At 58.5% G+C, this 15,657-nt stretch overlaps 1 protein-coding gene across 1 annotated transcript in view; it reads right to left on the minus strand.

Moving 5' to 3' along the window:
- Window positions 1-2,984: 2,984 nt before the first annotated feature.
- Window positions 2,985-15,657, minus strand: part of RUVBL1 (RuvB like AAA ATPase 1) — a 30,611-nt gene continuing 17,938 nt past the window's right edge. The window contains exons 5-11 of the mRNA XM_040246647.1: window positions 14,640-14,729; window positions 13,769-13,918; window positions 12,166-12,229; window positions 10,941-11,139; window positions 7,584-7,686; window positions 4,161-4,252; window positions 2,985-3,372 (exon numbers count right to left, since the gene is read on the minus strand). Coding sequence (XP_040102581.1) covers window positions 3,213-3,372; window positions 4,161-4,252; window positions 7,584-7,686; window positions 10,941-11,139; window positions 12,166-12,229; window positions 13,769-13,918; window positions 14,640-14,729 — 858 coding nt within the window. The 3' untranslated portion in view covers window positions 2,985-3,212. The remainder of the gene's footprint in view (window positions 3,373-4,160; window positions 4,253-7,583; window positions 7,687-10,940; window positions 11,140-12,165; window positions 12,230-13,768; window positions 13,919-14,639; window positions 14,730-15,657) is intronic.

A 15,657-nucleotide genomic window follows, 5' to 3' on the forward strand; every position in this document is an offset into this window, starting at 1 on the left:
AAAGGGCAGGGCTAGGCTGGGACAAAGCAGGAAACCAGCGCCCCCATCCCGGTTGCCCAGCCCTGCCTGCACCTCATCGAAGAGGGGCCCCGGGGGCAGCGAGGGCCGGCACACCCTTCCTGGAAGTAGTGGACATTGAGGAAAAGGCCCAGACCCCTGCCGGCCCTCTCCCTTCTCCAGCCTGTGGGCCTGACGGACGGGTCCAGCTGCAGGGGACCTCCAGCCTTCCCAGTGTGGCCTCCTCTTCCTCCAAGAGGGACAGGGGTCAGGACTCTTCACTCCGTCTCAGTAAATGGAGTGCCTGATGCAGCCACACCAGACCCCCCAAGTCTGCACACCAACCCATCTTCACAGGAGGAAACCAAGGCTCAAGAATCAGAGGGATCAAGGCCAAGGGTCAAAGACAACCCAAGCTGCGCCCCTGCCTGCTGGGCCCCCCGCCCACCTGCCACCTCTGCCGGAACCCTCCAGAGCAGGCGCTGCTCAGGCTGGTGCAGACGCTGGGGGGCACCCGAGTCTGATGCTCTCCGGGGCAACGCCTGCTGGGGTCTGAGACGGGGGCGGGGGAGGGGGGTCAACAGGGAATGCACCCCCACCACTGTGGCGCTCCATTTTATTAGAAAGACGGTTGAGAAAGGTCTGCTAGCCAAGACGTCACCATCATCTGTTTAGTTCTAAAAACCAATATCCTCTAAGAACCAATCTTGGGGGTGTAGCCTAAGAGGTATGGTGGTGAAAAGACATGGGCTGAGGAAATGGGCGCAGGGGCCTCCCTTTCAAGAGCCCGTAGGCCCTGGGCCCTCACGTGCACTCCTGGCCGTCAGCACAGGAGCAGGGAGCTGGGACACAGGCAGCTCACCCAGCTGGCTTTCTGGGAGGCACCCAGGACGGCCTGGGACCAGAGTCTGGAAGAGCAGCCACTTCCTATGAATAGCCCCCTCCCTGCCTCCCGTTAATATCACAACAGTTCTTCACGTTAGAGCTGAAATCGTGCAAAAAATGGGGCTGCTGTAATTGTTGCTAGATTGTGTGTCAGCCAGATAAGATGTAACAAATCTTTTCCTCCCCACCAGGGTCTGTTTCCCTCTTGGTAATGGATGGAGAAACTTCTCATAGTCGGCGAGCGATTGGTCGTAAAAACTTCGCCTGGAAGATTAATGTAATAATCACAAGCTTTGCTGGGAAAAATAGGAGGGAAATTAAAATAACCTGGCCTTCCTACCTGTCCAGACCCGTCCCCCTCACTCTGAGTGCTGACGGACAAGCAGACCATCTCTCTGAGCACCACCAAGGCCAGGAGAGTGAACAGGGGAGTGTGAACAGGGGCAGTGAACACGCGCCCACCCTCCCCAGGGCTCGAGGGCCCACCCCGTGACAGCGCGGCACAGTGAGGAGCACGGCCCCCAACCCCAGTGTGAACAGGGGCAGTGAACACGCGCCCACCCTCCCCAGGGCTCGAGGGCCCACCCCCTGACAGCGCGGCACAGTGAGGAGCCGTCGCTAGCTGGGCTGGGGAGCCCCCCGGCCAGTCTGGGGGCTGCTGCGAGCGCGCGGGAGGCGCGGGGCCCCACAGCACGGTGAGCTGTTGTGTCATCTTCAGGTCACGCTTCCATGGGCCCAGCACAGCTTAAGCTGGGAGACCAGAGACATGGGCACGGATGCGGGGGGAGAGAAGCCAGCTGAGGCCAGAGCGCCTGGCCCTGGCCTCGGGAAGCACCCCACCACGCACCCTGTGCCCACGTCCCTCACACCCCCCGCCTCAGGACCCCCATGCTGGGGAGCAGCAAGGCCCACACAAGACCCATGCCGGCAGCGGGGGTTCGAGGACCCCAGCACTCCGCCCGCCTGCCTGGATTCCCGCTCAGGCTCCGGTGATGGGGGTGCGTGCAGGCCGACTTACAGCGGTGCTCAAGATTCCGGTCTTGGCAGGTCCCTCTCACACACACAAGAGCGCCCGGAGACCCTGCCTGTGAGGTGCTACTCCTGTGCCGAGCGCTGCCTCTGGTGAGCAGCGGGCGCGGGGACAAGGGCCGGCCCGGCAGAGCGCGCCATGCTCCTCCTCCCGGCAAGGACACCCAGGCGGCGTCTGCCCACGCTCCGCGGGCCCTCCCTCCCAGGGCCTGACAAAAGACGGCGTCCCAATGGCGGGGGCATGGCTCAGGGACACAGGGCCCCACTGAGAGGGATCCTGGTGGTCAAAGCTGAACAACTTGAGCAACAAAATAACGTCGTACTGGGTTATAACCCCGAAGCATATGATAAAAACCCAGGGGCTTCCCTGGTGGTCCAGTGGCTAAGTCTCAGGGCTCCCAACACAGGGGCCACGTTCAAGCCCTGGGTGGGGAACTCCATGCTGGAACCAAGATCCAGCCAAAGAAATTAGAGAATAAAGTGAAAAGCCCAGAAGTTCATCTTGACACAAGAGAGCAGACGACCTCCGGGGCAAAGACACTCAGCCTCCAGGAGGTGAAGTGAAGGTGCCGCCCCCTGGGAGGGCTGGGCTTAGACACGCCTTCCAAGGAGGACGGTGAGGAAGGCACACCCGGGCCAGGGGGCCCAGGCCAGCACAACAGCCAGGAGCCCCGCCAGCGGGCACAGCCGACAGGACTGAAACGGCCAGTGCTCCTCTCCTAGTGACCCTTAATCCCAGTTTCATCATGAGAAAAACACCAAACCAGCCCCACTAAGGGCTCCACAACAGAGCGCCTGACCGGCAGCGCCCACAATGGTCCAGGCCATCAGAGACGGGGAGGCCACAGGTGAGACATGGTGCTGGGCGGCTCCTGGGGTGGACAGCGGACAGCTGACCGCCGAGGACATGGGCACAGAGCCCCGGGTGTGCGCCGCAGGCTCAGCGCACACGACTCGCGCGCGCGGCAGCGAGGGGCTGGCGGCCAGGGACCGCTGGGCCGTCTTCACAGCTCTCCACCTCTCCAGCTGCTCCAAAGCACAAAGGTCCCTTTTTAAAAATTAAGGGAGTCATGTCACCAAAATAACCTATCAGGGTTTATTAGAAAACACACCAGCGGCAGAGCTCCTTCAAAGCAGCCGTGGGAGGAGCCACAGGAACTTAAAGGGAACATTTCCATGCCAACCCCACAGCGCTGCTGTCTGCCGGACGGGGACAGGACCCAGCGTGCCTGGAGCCTCCTGTCCACGGCCGGCCCGGGGCCTGGCTGACCGCTGTGCCCGCGCAGAGGCCCTTGGCCGCCTCACTTCATGTACTTGTCCTGCTGGTCGGCCAGGATCTTGGCCGAGGACTTGGCGTCGTAGAAGAGCTCGCTGATCTCCTCCACGTGCTCCTTCTCGATGCCATCCTTCCCGTTTATCTTCGCCAGCAGGTTGGCTGGGGTCAGCAGCTGCACCGCGTACCTAGAGCGGCCAGGGCGGGGGTGAGTCGGGGCCACGGGCAGCAGCCCTTGCCGATGCCAGCAGGAGCGCTGATGAGCCCCGGGAGCCTGTGCCAGCTGCTGCACACGCAGCAGACAAGGACACCGGTCACTTCTCAGAGAGCTGGACCCACCACCCAACCAGAGGAGCCAGAAGTCACCAAACGCCGTGAGCCCCAAGGCCTGACTGTCACCGCCTGAAGCGCTCCAGCAGGAGGTGCCCTCTCTATGGGAAGGGCCCGCAACCTGGGGGCACATGGTGGTGGGAGCCAGTGCCAGGGTCCAGACGGGGCGGGGCACACGGCGGGGAAAGGATCACGTGCACGAGAGCACAGGCGCCATCCAGAGGTGAGCACGTCCAGCGCTTCTGCACGCACCGTGCCACCCAGCCAGCTCGCAGCCCTGCATCCCCCTGAGAAGCGAGGAGCTGACGCCAAGGGAGCCAGGCCGGGCTGAGCACTGAGAAGCCGTGACTCCCAGGAAGGAATCAGGACGCTGAGGGGCCTCTGGCCGCTGGGAGCAGTCAGGACAGCCGCCTGTTGGCGCTGCTCCCACCACCAGGCAGAAGCGCCGCGGCTGGAGGGGGCCGCCTGCCCCGCGCCCCCGCCCCGTGCTGTCCCCCTCCTGCACCCCAAGGGCCGCCGGGCAGGGGGCCCATCTCGGGACGGAGGACTTGCCTGCCGCTCAGCTTTCCCAACACGGCCAGTGGGCCGTTTTGGCCCTTAGCCGGGCCAGGACCCCCATCCAGTCGGGGCCCAGCAGCCAGCTCACCTCAGAGTGGTCTTGGTTCCGATCTCCCCCAGGTGGTTCAGCGCCTCCTCACTGATGTTGATCCCTTCTGTCTGGGCTCGGATCTTAATGATCTTTGGGAGAAAAACTGTGATCAACAGTGGCCAACCTCAGCATTCTCGTCCCACCTCCTGAGAGCATAGAGGCCCAACCGGGCGGGTGGGGCAGAGCCACCCGCGGGCACTGCGGGCCTCCCACTCCTCAGGGAAGCAGCCACCAGCCCACAAGGAGGCAGCTGGTGCCTCCTCGCCCTGCCCCTCGGGGGCTCCCTCAGGGCAGCCAACCTCCCTCCCCAGGGCGGGCACCGCCACCTGTAAGCACATCGGCAAGGAGAGACACCCTTTCTCTGCCTGACAAATGATGGTTAAATACATTTAAAAAGTTACTTTTAAAGATTCAGCAGCCCTCATAACATCACTGGGTGATATCACATCTGTCAAGAAGAGGCTGGCACGCATGCCCTGCAGAGCCCAGGGGCTGGCGGCCGGCAGGCTGGGTGGGGCCGGCCACGTGGCGGTGCCGAGTGATAAGGGGCAGCGGGGGAATGATGCTGTGTGTTGTGTAGCTGAGATAACTCGGGGACGTCAAGCCTCGTATAACACAGGAATTTTTCACCCTGGCAGCTTCGTAAATAAGATATCAGGAAGGCCTCGTTTAAATTGAAGCCATAAACTCGCGCCTGGGACACAGCCACGGGAGTGGGGGAGACTGAGCCCAGGCTAAAGCGTCGCCAGGGTGGAGGGGCCAGAGGGTCAGGAGCTGTCAGCAGGGAAGGCCCTGCTCGGAAGCAGGTCCCGCAGACCTGAGTGGCGAGCGGGCAGGGGCAAGGTGGATGGGAAGGCAGCCCTCTGCAGTAAGCGCTGCCGCCAGGGCCAAGGGCCAGGTTCTGGCAGGAAGTTCTCAACTCAGACTTTTGTATGAAATGTCCTGAGCGCTAAAATGCTGTCCACCTAAACATTTCACAAACGCTGCACTGGCCACAACAAACGGCGGTTCAGCCAGGGGCTGCCAAGTGTGACCTCAGTCACAAGCATCTATGTGTGTGAGGGGCCCATCTGGGCGCTGCAGGAAGTGCAGCTGAGCAGAGGAGTCACCAGACGGACACGCGGACGGCGGGGAAAGCAGGGGCGGAAGGCTCCCGCCAAGGACACCCCTCCAGTCATGCCCGTCAGAGCAGGGCAGCTCTGCACTTTCGAGTAAAAAGAGCTTCTCGCCAATAGCTGGGTCTGCCACAAGGAAGTCCCCGGGGCCTCGGGGAACTCTAGGGAGACGTGGACACGGGGTCCTGGAGCCTGGTGGGGAGAGCCCAGCCCGAGCAGCCGGCACCGGAGGGTGTTGGGGACGCTGTGCTCTCACTCTCCCTGGAGCAGGTCACAGCAACGCCAGGAGCTCCTGCTCCAGACGACTCACCAGCGACAGTTCATAAATTAGATCTTTAATCATTTAATAACCTGCAGGGGATAGTTTATGAGGGTGTCGGCGCTGGTGGCACAAGTTACATCACTTTGTTTTTAAAAAACCCACCTGAGCTCCAGGAGAAACGCCGAGACTGTCCCCTAAACGGCACACGCAAAGCCAGGCTTGTCCTGGAGCTGGCCTGTCATCTCCCCGCCCAAGAGAAAGCCCGAGAAGAGGCCCCCCGCTGAGCCTGCGGATCCTGGGACAGCACGCACATACAGGGGGTAGGGCAGCGTGCTCCGGGTGGAAAGGAAGCCACAGAGGCTGGCTGGCTGATCTTGCGATGCCAGCCTGGAGCCCTGGTCACTGAAAGCTGCTGTGAGGAGCCTGTGAGCAGCAGCCACTCCTCCCTGAGCTCCCGCGCTCTCCCCGGGGCCTCCCAGCGGCCCCAAGAGGAGGGAGCGCTTGTCCTGTGAGTAGAGGCGGAGGCCCACGGAGGACACCACACAGCCACGAAGCGCCGCAGGGTGCAGGGCGCCGCCCCAGCCACAAGAGTGGGGCGAGGAAGGGACTGGCTTCTCCTCTGCTTTTGCTTCTGCTCCTAGTCAGTGAGAGCCTAGCTTCCACTGCATTCATCCAAGAGCCAGAGCCTCTTATGTGAGGGACAAGGCCTCTCGCCGTGGACCCCACCTCCCACTCAGCTGCTGCCGCCAACTACAACCACCTGGGGTCTGATCCATGCCGTCACGCAGGGAGAGCTCTGGCTCTACACATCACGGGCCTCCTGGGCGCTGGTCAACAAGACACGCAGGGCCAGGCCAGACAGGGCACAGGCAGGCGAGGGGCTGCTGCAGAGGGTCCAGGAGAGGCCCTCTGAGCTCCGAAAGGAGCGGCCTGCTGGCCAACTGCCACAGACTGCCTCCCAGATGGGACATTTCTCACGGGGAGGAGGCTGGTGGCAGAGACATCAGGAAAGGGGCTTCAGGATGAGACAGCCTGGATCCCAGTCCCAGTCCTGCCACAGATGGGCCATGTGAACCCGAGCAAGCTAACCAGTCTACATCTCAGCACCCGCTCTTTAAGAACATCAGTAGTAACTGTCCGCCCTACCTTGAGTGATGGGATCAAATGACTCAGTACCCCATCTGAGAGAGTGCTCTGGAGGAGACGGTCTGGCAGAGTCCCCCGGATGTCAGTGCAGCCCTGGGCACTCCAGGTCCCCAGCCGTGGCCATACGCTGACCCAGTGAGAGACCTATGCCCCAGCGAGACTGTCTGGGGTCAGGGTGAGCAGAGCAGATGGCTGGGCCCCGCAGCGCACAGCCGGCTTTGTGTCCTGGAATCGCCACTTAGGGCTCAGCCAGCACAGCGGGAGAGGATGGCTTGGAAGGCCCAGAAGCGACAGGGCTGCCAAGGCTGCGGGCGCTGCGGCTCCGACTCTGCACGGAGAGCTGGGGCTGCGCCCTGGGGACGAGGCCAGTCCCACGGCCGTCACCTCTCCCGATTCAGCACAGACGGAGCCCCCGTGAGCTCAGCGCTCCCCTGCGCACCTTTCCTGTGAGCGTCACCCACACTCCCTCTGCTGGGACCTGGGCTCCGCCCGCGGGAGCCAGGCTGCTGCGGCTCCGGTGGGCTGGCGCCTGGGTGGGCCCATCACTGAGCGGCGCTCTGCCGCCTCTCTCAGGGCTGGGGCCTCCTTTCTGGCGGTCCTGCAGTTGGTTTTCCCACTGTCCCACGTCCTAAGGTTACCAGGCGGGATGGAGTAGAAGAGAGGACTGCCAGGACTCCCGGCAGCTGAGCCTCTGGGACACTGGAGGCAACGCCCTGCTGGCTCAGGCGTCATTCAGGTGGGCCAAGGCTTGGGAGCACGGAGACACGCCCGCGGCCGACAGCTCCATGGGGGACGGTGGGGGGCCAGAGACACTCCCGGGCTCCAACCTGCCGTCCTGCCCAGCGTCAGGGACCCGGAGGGTGAGCGAGGGCGGGGAGGAGGGGCGGGGCTGCCCACCTGTCTCATCTCCTGCGGGGTGTACAGCATGGTCCGGATAATCATCACTCGGTCCAGAAGGTCGAGAGGGATGCCGTGAGGAGAGGTGACGTCCTCCGTGCCCCTGCAAGGCCGACAAGTTCCAGGTCACTCGGGCCTCTCTGGACAGCAGAACCATGGCCGAGGCCCCGGTGATAACAAAGCAGCTAGCTCTCATCCTGAGAGTCAGAAGCAGGACCGCAGAGGACACAGACTCACTCGGGTGGGATCAGAAACCGTGCCATTGCTTTTGCAACTATCAACACCACAGGAAATCGGGGGAGGAGGAGAAAGCCACCCGGAGTCACGGTGAAACTGCTCATATAGGCATCTGCCACGTCAGCTTGTGTTACCCTAAGTGTGTGCATTCGTTCGGGTCACTCCTGTCCCTGCTGTTTCACTGTTAACAGCCCATGGCGAGCCTCACTGGACCCAAACCCCTGGGCAGTCCCGTAGTGGTCCCTAGTGTTGCTGTTCTAACTAACAGTGTCTTAGGCAGAACTGCCATGAACATCTCCTCAGCGTCTCTCACAGAGCCGGACACAACCCTGAACATCTCCCTAAACACACGAACGGCTGAACGAAGGAATGTGCTCACGTCTGCAGCCGCGTGAGCGACCTGGCCCCACGACACTGTAGCCAGCACTGAGCAGCCTCACAGTTTGCTGCTTAAAGTTCTAGGAAAAGGAAGGTCTAACACCTCATCTGAATTTGCACTTCCTTGATTATTAATGAATCATTTGAATGCCTTCCCTTGTGTTCATTAGTTATTTTATTTCTTTTGGGGAACTGTCCAATCATAACTTTTGCCTGTCTCTCTCTCGAATCCTTAGCCAAACCAGTGAATGGCCACCCCACCAGGTTGAACAGCACCAGCTCCCAGCGGGCTGTGTGCCGGGCAGACCCTGCGGCACACGTGTCAGGCTTCAGCCGCGTCTGGAAGCCCAGCGAGCTGAGCCGGGGGCTCTGCCTCCACTTTAGGAGGCCACAGCAGCAGGCCCCCAGTTCTGGCCTCCCCAACACTTAAAAATAACTAAAGCGGCAAACTATGTTCTATGCATTTTACCACAATGAAAAAATAAAAGAACAAAATGCTACATTAATAAATGCTAAATCTAATACTTAAAAATAATTAAGACCTTTTCAAACAGTAAAGGAAACAGACTAGTAGCAAAGGCAAAATGTTAAGATGCCATTAGAAAGAAATAAATCTTTTTCACCAACAAATATTTCTAAAAAAAATAATAAAGAATTATAAAGAAAAAATTCTATCATGATTAAAATCTTAGTATTTGGTATACCTGTAATTGTCATATTAAACAAAATAACCTTTAAAAACTACATTTAATTTTCAGTTATTTAATTCTGTTTAGGCTGTATGTTTCTCTTTTTAAAACCTATTTAGATATTCTCCTGGGAAAAGTTTAGAAGATCTCAATTCGCCAAACGCTCATGATAAACCATCTTCATTTCAGAGACAGTGAACATAAAAAGTTTAAAGAAAAACATTAGGGAAAAAGCACAAAGGAACAGAATTTGTCAATATGTGTTAAAATTTTTCTTTTGGTTTTGAGTCCATAAAACTAAAAATTTAAATGGAAAACAAAAACAAAAAACTCTGCTTAAAAAATACTAAGCACTTCTCAGGAATTAGAGACCAAAGACTGTGGAAATGTGTTTAAGCTCTGACTCTTAGGTACAAAATTTCTTTCAGACAACGTATTAGAGAAAATGGTTTCGGGGACACACATCCTCTGGATGGGGCTGGGGCCAAGTTCCCCAGGCCCCACTAGGTAGGTTCTGAGGTCACGGCCACCCTCCCGTGCCTCTTTTTTCCCTAGACGGCAGGAGGCGAAGAGGACTCTCATCCTGAGAGCTCTTGGCCCAGCTCTCAGCCGGGATCGGCTCTGGCCTCGGGGCTCCCTCGGCAGGGGGCGCCATCTGTCCAGGCTGGGCCCGTCTGCCCACTGTCACCCTGAAGCCAAGCCCCACCAAAGCGAAGTCCAGAAAACATACACGGGGTCTGTGTGGCCGGACACCGGGCTCGCCAGGCCAGGTGTCGTTTCCAGATGCTGCCCAGGTAGCCAGGCCCTGGCTGGCCTGGACCTGGTCCAAGCTGCCTTCCCTTCAAGACCAGAAGACAGCTGTGACGGTGACGAGCAGTGTTCTTGACAAGACAGCATTACAGGGATTCAAAGAGGGGCTGCACGAAGCTGCCACCTGCTCGTGCAGCGTGCACACAGACCCTCACCGTGGGCGAGAATGGCCACCTGTGCAGGGCCCGCCCCAGAGCCAACAGCACGGCTGCCGTACGCACTCGGCGGAGACAGAGCTCCTCTACAGAGGCAGGCCTAGGGTCCTCACTCGCCCTGGCTGCAGCTCTGTGCTGAGACATTCATGGTCTTGGGGTCTCTCTTCAGATTCCCGCTCCCCCTGGGCCAGGAGCATGCAGTCCCCGGGCCCTGCCGTCCTCGCCACTGTGCGGCAGGCTTGCAGAGGCCCCTGCACCACCCTGTCGTGCCCCAGCACTGCCGGGAGCAGGCCCCACACCCAGGGAGTGCAGAACACGGGCAGCCAACTACTGGGCACACGGTGCTCACTCGGGCGCTGGAGAGGGCGAGGCCTCTGGGCACCCTTCCTTTTCTAAAGCTGTTCCTTTTTTCTGGCTGAGTTGGGCTTTGTTGCTGCGTGTGGGCTTTCTCCAGTTGCGCTGGGTGGGGGCTGCTCTCCAGTCCTCGGGCTCAGGAGCCACGGTGCACAGGCTCGGCGTCCTGCAGCACGTGGGGTCTTGCTGGGCCACGGAAAGAGCCCATGTGCTCTGCACTGCAAGGCAGATTTTAACCACTGGCCCACCAGGAACGCCCCTGGGCTCCCTTCTTGAAGGTGGGCCTTGGGGATTGGGGAGGAGGTGCCAGTGTGGCTCCAAGAAAAGGTTTGGGCCAGAAAGAAAGGACAGGCTTCACTGTCAGAGGCCTGGGTTCTTGTCCTGTCTGTGGCCAGGGGCACCCCATGCTGTGTCATCCTGCTTCCTCATCTGAAAAGTGAACTCACAACACACACCTCGGGGAGCTCACGTGGGACGGAGGCCGTGTCGCTGCGGGCTGGCCCACCCGACCTTTCCTCTGCCCACTCCAACCACATGACCAAGTCACACCCACGGGAACCCCAGTTACCACGAGGAAGCCCTCCCATGCAGAAACAGGGTGACTGCTGGAGTGAAATCAAGCCACTCCGAGTGTTCCCCTCAGGAGGAACAGGGCGCCCTCCTCCCCACCTCGACGGGTGACGCCCGGGTGACGTGGCCCTGGAGACACCGAGGAGCCTGGGGGGGTCCGGTACCTGATGACGCAGTTGCCTCGGTTGGACGCAAAGATGACAATGGGGGCGATGGAGGACTCGAGTGCGCGGTGCAGGTAGGTGAAGCATTCGATGTCCAGCATGTGGACCTCGTCCACGAACAGCACGCCTGGGACCAGCTCTGCCACACCCTGGTCAATGTACTTGTTCACCACCTTGTTGATCTCGCCCCGGAGTTTATCTAGGAGTTGACGAGGGTGACAGGCAGCGTCAGTGTGGTGGGGAGGCGATCACCTTTCTCGTCACTGCCTCCGAATCCCACCCAAGCCCAAGTTTAGCGCTGGGCTTGAGTGCGAGCTGTGTGACCCCACCATCAGGCTACAACCCCACTCCAGGCTTCAATTTCATCTGAGAATAGCGCTGTTCCCTAAAAGCCAGAGCACTGGCACGCCCCCTGAACTTGTGTTAAGTTTGTAAACGCTTGTCTTCTCCAGGGTGCACACCCCTGGTCTGCTCTGTCACACTCCCCACCAGGCCTTATTATCTCACACCAGGGCCTGGAAGATGGGCAGTTTTCATATGCAAATTCCCCTGTGCTATACTGAGTAAATGACCCTTTCTTATGGCCTGTGTGACAAAGCTTCGGTAAATTAACTTTCAGACAAGCGCCTAGAAGGAATAGGGTGCGTTCAGAATCCTCTCTGGAGGAAAACCTGTGAAGAATGACAAGGTCTGAGGAGAGGCCCCATCTCAGAGCTCGAAGAGGGACAAGCATCTCAAAAACTGAGTAACTGTCCAAGGTGACGGTTCTCCTTCTCCAAACCAGCGCCTGTCCCATCAGCAGGAGGGGGCAGCCCACACACCCAGCACCTTCCGCCACAGCTACGAGGCGGGGCTGGAGAGGCCGTTTACCATGAGGACAGTGCTCTGGGGTTTACTGGCTGAGATTGGAAAGAAAACAGCTTTAATGCTGACAGTTTTCAAGTAACAAAGCTACCTGTGGTAATTAGAAAAAACAGGAGCATACAGCTAGCAAGAGGAGCAGGCCAATCAGAGGCCCAAAAGGGGCAGCCGGCCTGGGGCCTCACCCAGGGAGGCAGGCCGGGGCCCCCGGGGCGAGCGGGCAGCGCGCTGCGGGCGGGATGCGCCTGTGGCCGCCTGTCTCCCTCTCGGGATGCGCGTGCGGACCCAGCGCGGGCCCCACTGTCAGGAGGGCAGGACCCCATGCGCCGCCAGGCTCGGGCCCTGGCACCACGTCTCGTCTCACCTGTGATCTCCGTCTTCTTGGGCTTCATGAGCTGGCCCATCATAGACAGGATATCTTGTCCCCCCTGCACAAGAGAAGGCTCAGGGGTCAGTCTCGCTCCCTAAGGCAGCTGCAAGCGCCTCATCATCACTTCCCCCAGGGGCCCTCACCAACTGATCAACTCAATAGGGGTCCTGAGAAGCAGAGACCCCTGGCACCTGCACTGGAAACGTGAGGAGCTTCTCAGCACAGGACTTTTAAGAGGCTCCCCCACCCTGCCAGAATCTAGCAAAACCCTCGTCCCAGCCATGTCTCTTCCCGGTACCGAATGCCTGCCTGACTCCACAGGACTGCCAACCCTTCCCTGGGTACCTGACTCTCCAGGACTCACTTCGAGCCCACCTGCCGGGAATCACATCCTACTTCCCAGGAAGCTCCAAGCCTGCCCCGCGGCCCCAGCCCTGTAGGGGGGCATCGACTCTGGGCATGCATCTTCTCACCAGGCCTAGTGACCAGAGCTGCTCAGGGCCTGGAGCCTGACGGCGCAGCAGGCCGCCCCACGGCAGGCTCTCCAGCTGCCAGCGCCTCCGTGCAGGCAGCCAGAAGCTAGCTCTCCACAGTCACCTGGGGCTGCCAGGCCCTACCAGGCACACAGGAGGTCCCTGAACGCACAGCAGTGACAGGTGGTAAATGTTTCCTGACACTGAGGACATCTGATGCCCAGAGCAGCCCCGCCAGATAGGAAGCAGTATGCCCTCTTCTCAGAGGAGCAAAGAGAAAATCAGAGGGCCCGAAGTCATAGAAAACCTGAAGACTCAAAGTGACCATCAGCTGAGCCAATCAGTATCGGAGCCACACAGTCCCTGAGCTGACTCGGGCGAGTGGCTCCCACAGGCTGGTCTGGGGCAGCTGCTGCACAGACCGACCGGAGGTTCTTCAGCAGTTTCTTGGCCAAGGCTCCAAGGGACAAAACACCCACGGATCAGATTTCAGGTTAGAAACCCTGTTCCCTTGCTAGCGGGGACAGCCTCTTTTAGGATGAAGAAGAAACCAGACCCAAAGACCACCAGTGGGGAAAGAGTCAGTCCTCTGAAGCACACGTTCCCCAGAGACGACAGAAAGTCATCCCGCGCTTCCCCACGCTTTTTATTAGTCAGGACACAAGCATCCATCTTCTACTCACATGAGGAGGAGGGACAGCTCCAGCTCAAAGCTATAGAACTGGGAGTTCTGCTGGGCAGGGGAAGACCGCTTTGTGAGGCTCTCTGAAACCCTGCAAAGGGCTCAAAGAACACTCTTGCTCCCTACCATTCACACCCAGAGCACCCCAGGCCCGAGCCAGTGCTGGAGGGAAGCCAGGGAGAAGCTGGCAGCTCAGGCCGGAGGCTGGGCTGGGAGAAAGAGCAATGCGCAGGACGCCACCTGTGACTAGAGCATCTGAACTGGAACACAGGAGCCCCCTGGCGCTCTCGACGATGTTAACTGCCAAACATTACAGGCAGAAAAGAACTGTCTGCCCTCAGAAGTGGCAAGACCGACAGCTCGTCCAGGAGCCCCCCAGCGCACAGAAGGAGCGCGCTAGCAGGGCCGGCGGCGGCTGCCCAGCAGGACCGGGGGGCGGTACCTGGGGCCGCGCGTTGGCCACGTCCAAGTCGTGCAGAGTGACATCCTGGATGACCTCCTTCTTCTTGTGCACGTCCCCCTTGGGCAGGGGGACGTACTCTTCAGCTTCAAGGTCAAATTCTGTGGCGTAGGTGTCACACCTGCCCTGCCTCTACAGAGACAGAGAGAAGCCTGAGTGCCCAGGGAGCCCACCGCCAAGTCCCCACGCCACTCAGAGCGAGACACAAGTCTCCAGTCCCAACTGCGGCCAACAGCGCCTTGACAAACTCCAAACGTGGCCTGGTCCCCTGCTGCCAAGAGAAGGCGCTATCTGCTCATCGCTGGGCTCCAAAAACCCAGCTGAGGAGGACACCCGACACTTTCTCCCAGAATCTCCCCCTTGCTTTAACTGCATGCAATTCCCGATAAAGGGCAAATCCAGCAGATTAACTGGAGACGGAGGGGCTGCTCAGACTCTTTTGTAGGTGGGTGATTTAGTGTACGATATGAAGTATTATGCTCATCCATTAAACAGTGAGGAACTCTGTACAGGACCCTGGAAATCAGATACTAAAGCAGCGTTCCTTTCCACATGCATATATCTTGGGAAGAAAATACCAAAGAGATAAAGGGAAGATTAAATACTCTGCACATTTCAATTTGGAAATGACTACCGCTATTTCACCTCCTCACTGTTCTCCCCTTCCAAACAGGTTTTAGTGTTTTTCTAACAGACTGTCTGTTTTCGTCATGAGAAGGTTAAAGAATGCAGATAAAGGGAAAAGCAAACTTGACTAAACATAAAGGAGCAGCAGATCCAGCGCCCCTCCCACCCCCCAGACCCCACGAGGAGAGAGGCCACTTCCCGCCCCCGGCTCTCCCTGTGGCGTTACCTTCACGGCCCCACTGTTGGCTTCGATGTAAATCACATCTCCAGCTTCCACTCGCTCTTTCTGCAAACTTTCAAAAATGCTGGGGTCCAGCTTAAAAAAAGAAAAAAAAAGTGAACCACGGAACTATAATACACGTATTATATATACAATACACATATTCTGACATACTGTAAGGCAGCTTCCCATATGAGAGTTGAGGTAGTCAGTGATCACACGGAGAAAGAATGCGTGTGTGAATATGTGTGAGGCGGGCTCTAGAGCCTGCGTATCCCAGAGAGCAGGCAGGAGAGGGGCAAAGAGGGAGACCTAAGCTCCTCCTTCCTTTTACTCCAGAGGCTGCAAACTGGCAAACACAGCTCTAACCACTTCCAGGTGGGGCCCGCGCTGTCCATGGGACCAAAGGCCCTAACACCCCCTTTTGAGACTGCTCTCCCTGCTGCAATCCCTGGCCCTCCCCACCTCGCGTGGGGGCAGCAGTTTCTGCACCAGAGGCAGGGACAGAGCCTGTTTACTCCCCACGACTGCCCTTCGGCAGGCCTGTGGTTTAGACGAGGCTCTCTGAGCTTCACGTTCTTCACCCGCATGACAGCACCCAGGCGCAGTTACATCACAGATGCGATTCATTCAAAGGGACATAAAGCCAGGGTCTCTCTGAAGCCAGTGGACCCAAATCCCAGTGTCTGCTCCTTGCGCCCAACTGCTTCTATCTCCAGAAGGAAAAGCAGCACATCTGGGAAAAGCTGCCTTCTCCACATCGTCCAGACTCGGGCCACCTCGGCGATCGATATTCTGGGAGCGCATCTTTTGTAAGGAGTCTTTATTTAGAGATGTTTCTCTCTGTTAAACTTCAAGGGGAGCTATTACTCTCAACTCTCAAACAAAATTAGAATAAAAGCTTGCCAGGACTCAGTAGGAAAAGCCATACATAAAAGAACACATGTTGTATGATTCTATTTTTATGAAGTGTTCAGAAAAGGCAAATATACAGAAACAAAGTAGATCAGCGGTTGCCAGGGCC

Source organism: Oryx dammah, unplaced genomic scaffold (assembly GCF_014754425.2).
Source record: "Oryx dammah isolate SB20612 unplaced genomic scaffold, SCBI_Odam_1.1 HiC_scaffold_9, whole genome shotgun sequence".
In the NCBI taxonomy this organism is placed as follows: Eukaryota; Metazoa; Chordata; class Mammalia; order Artiodactyla; family Bovidae; genus Oryx; species Oryx dammah.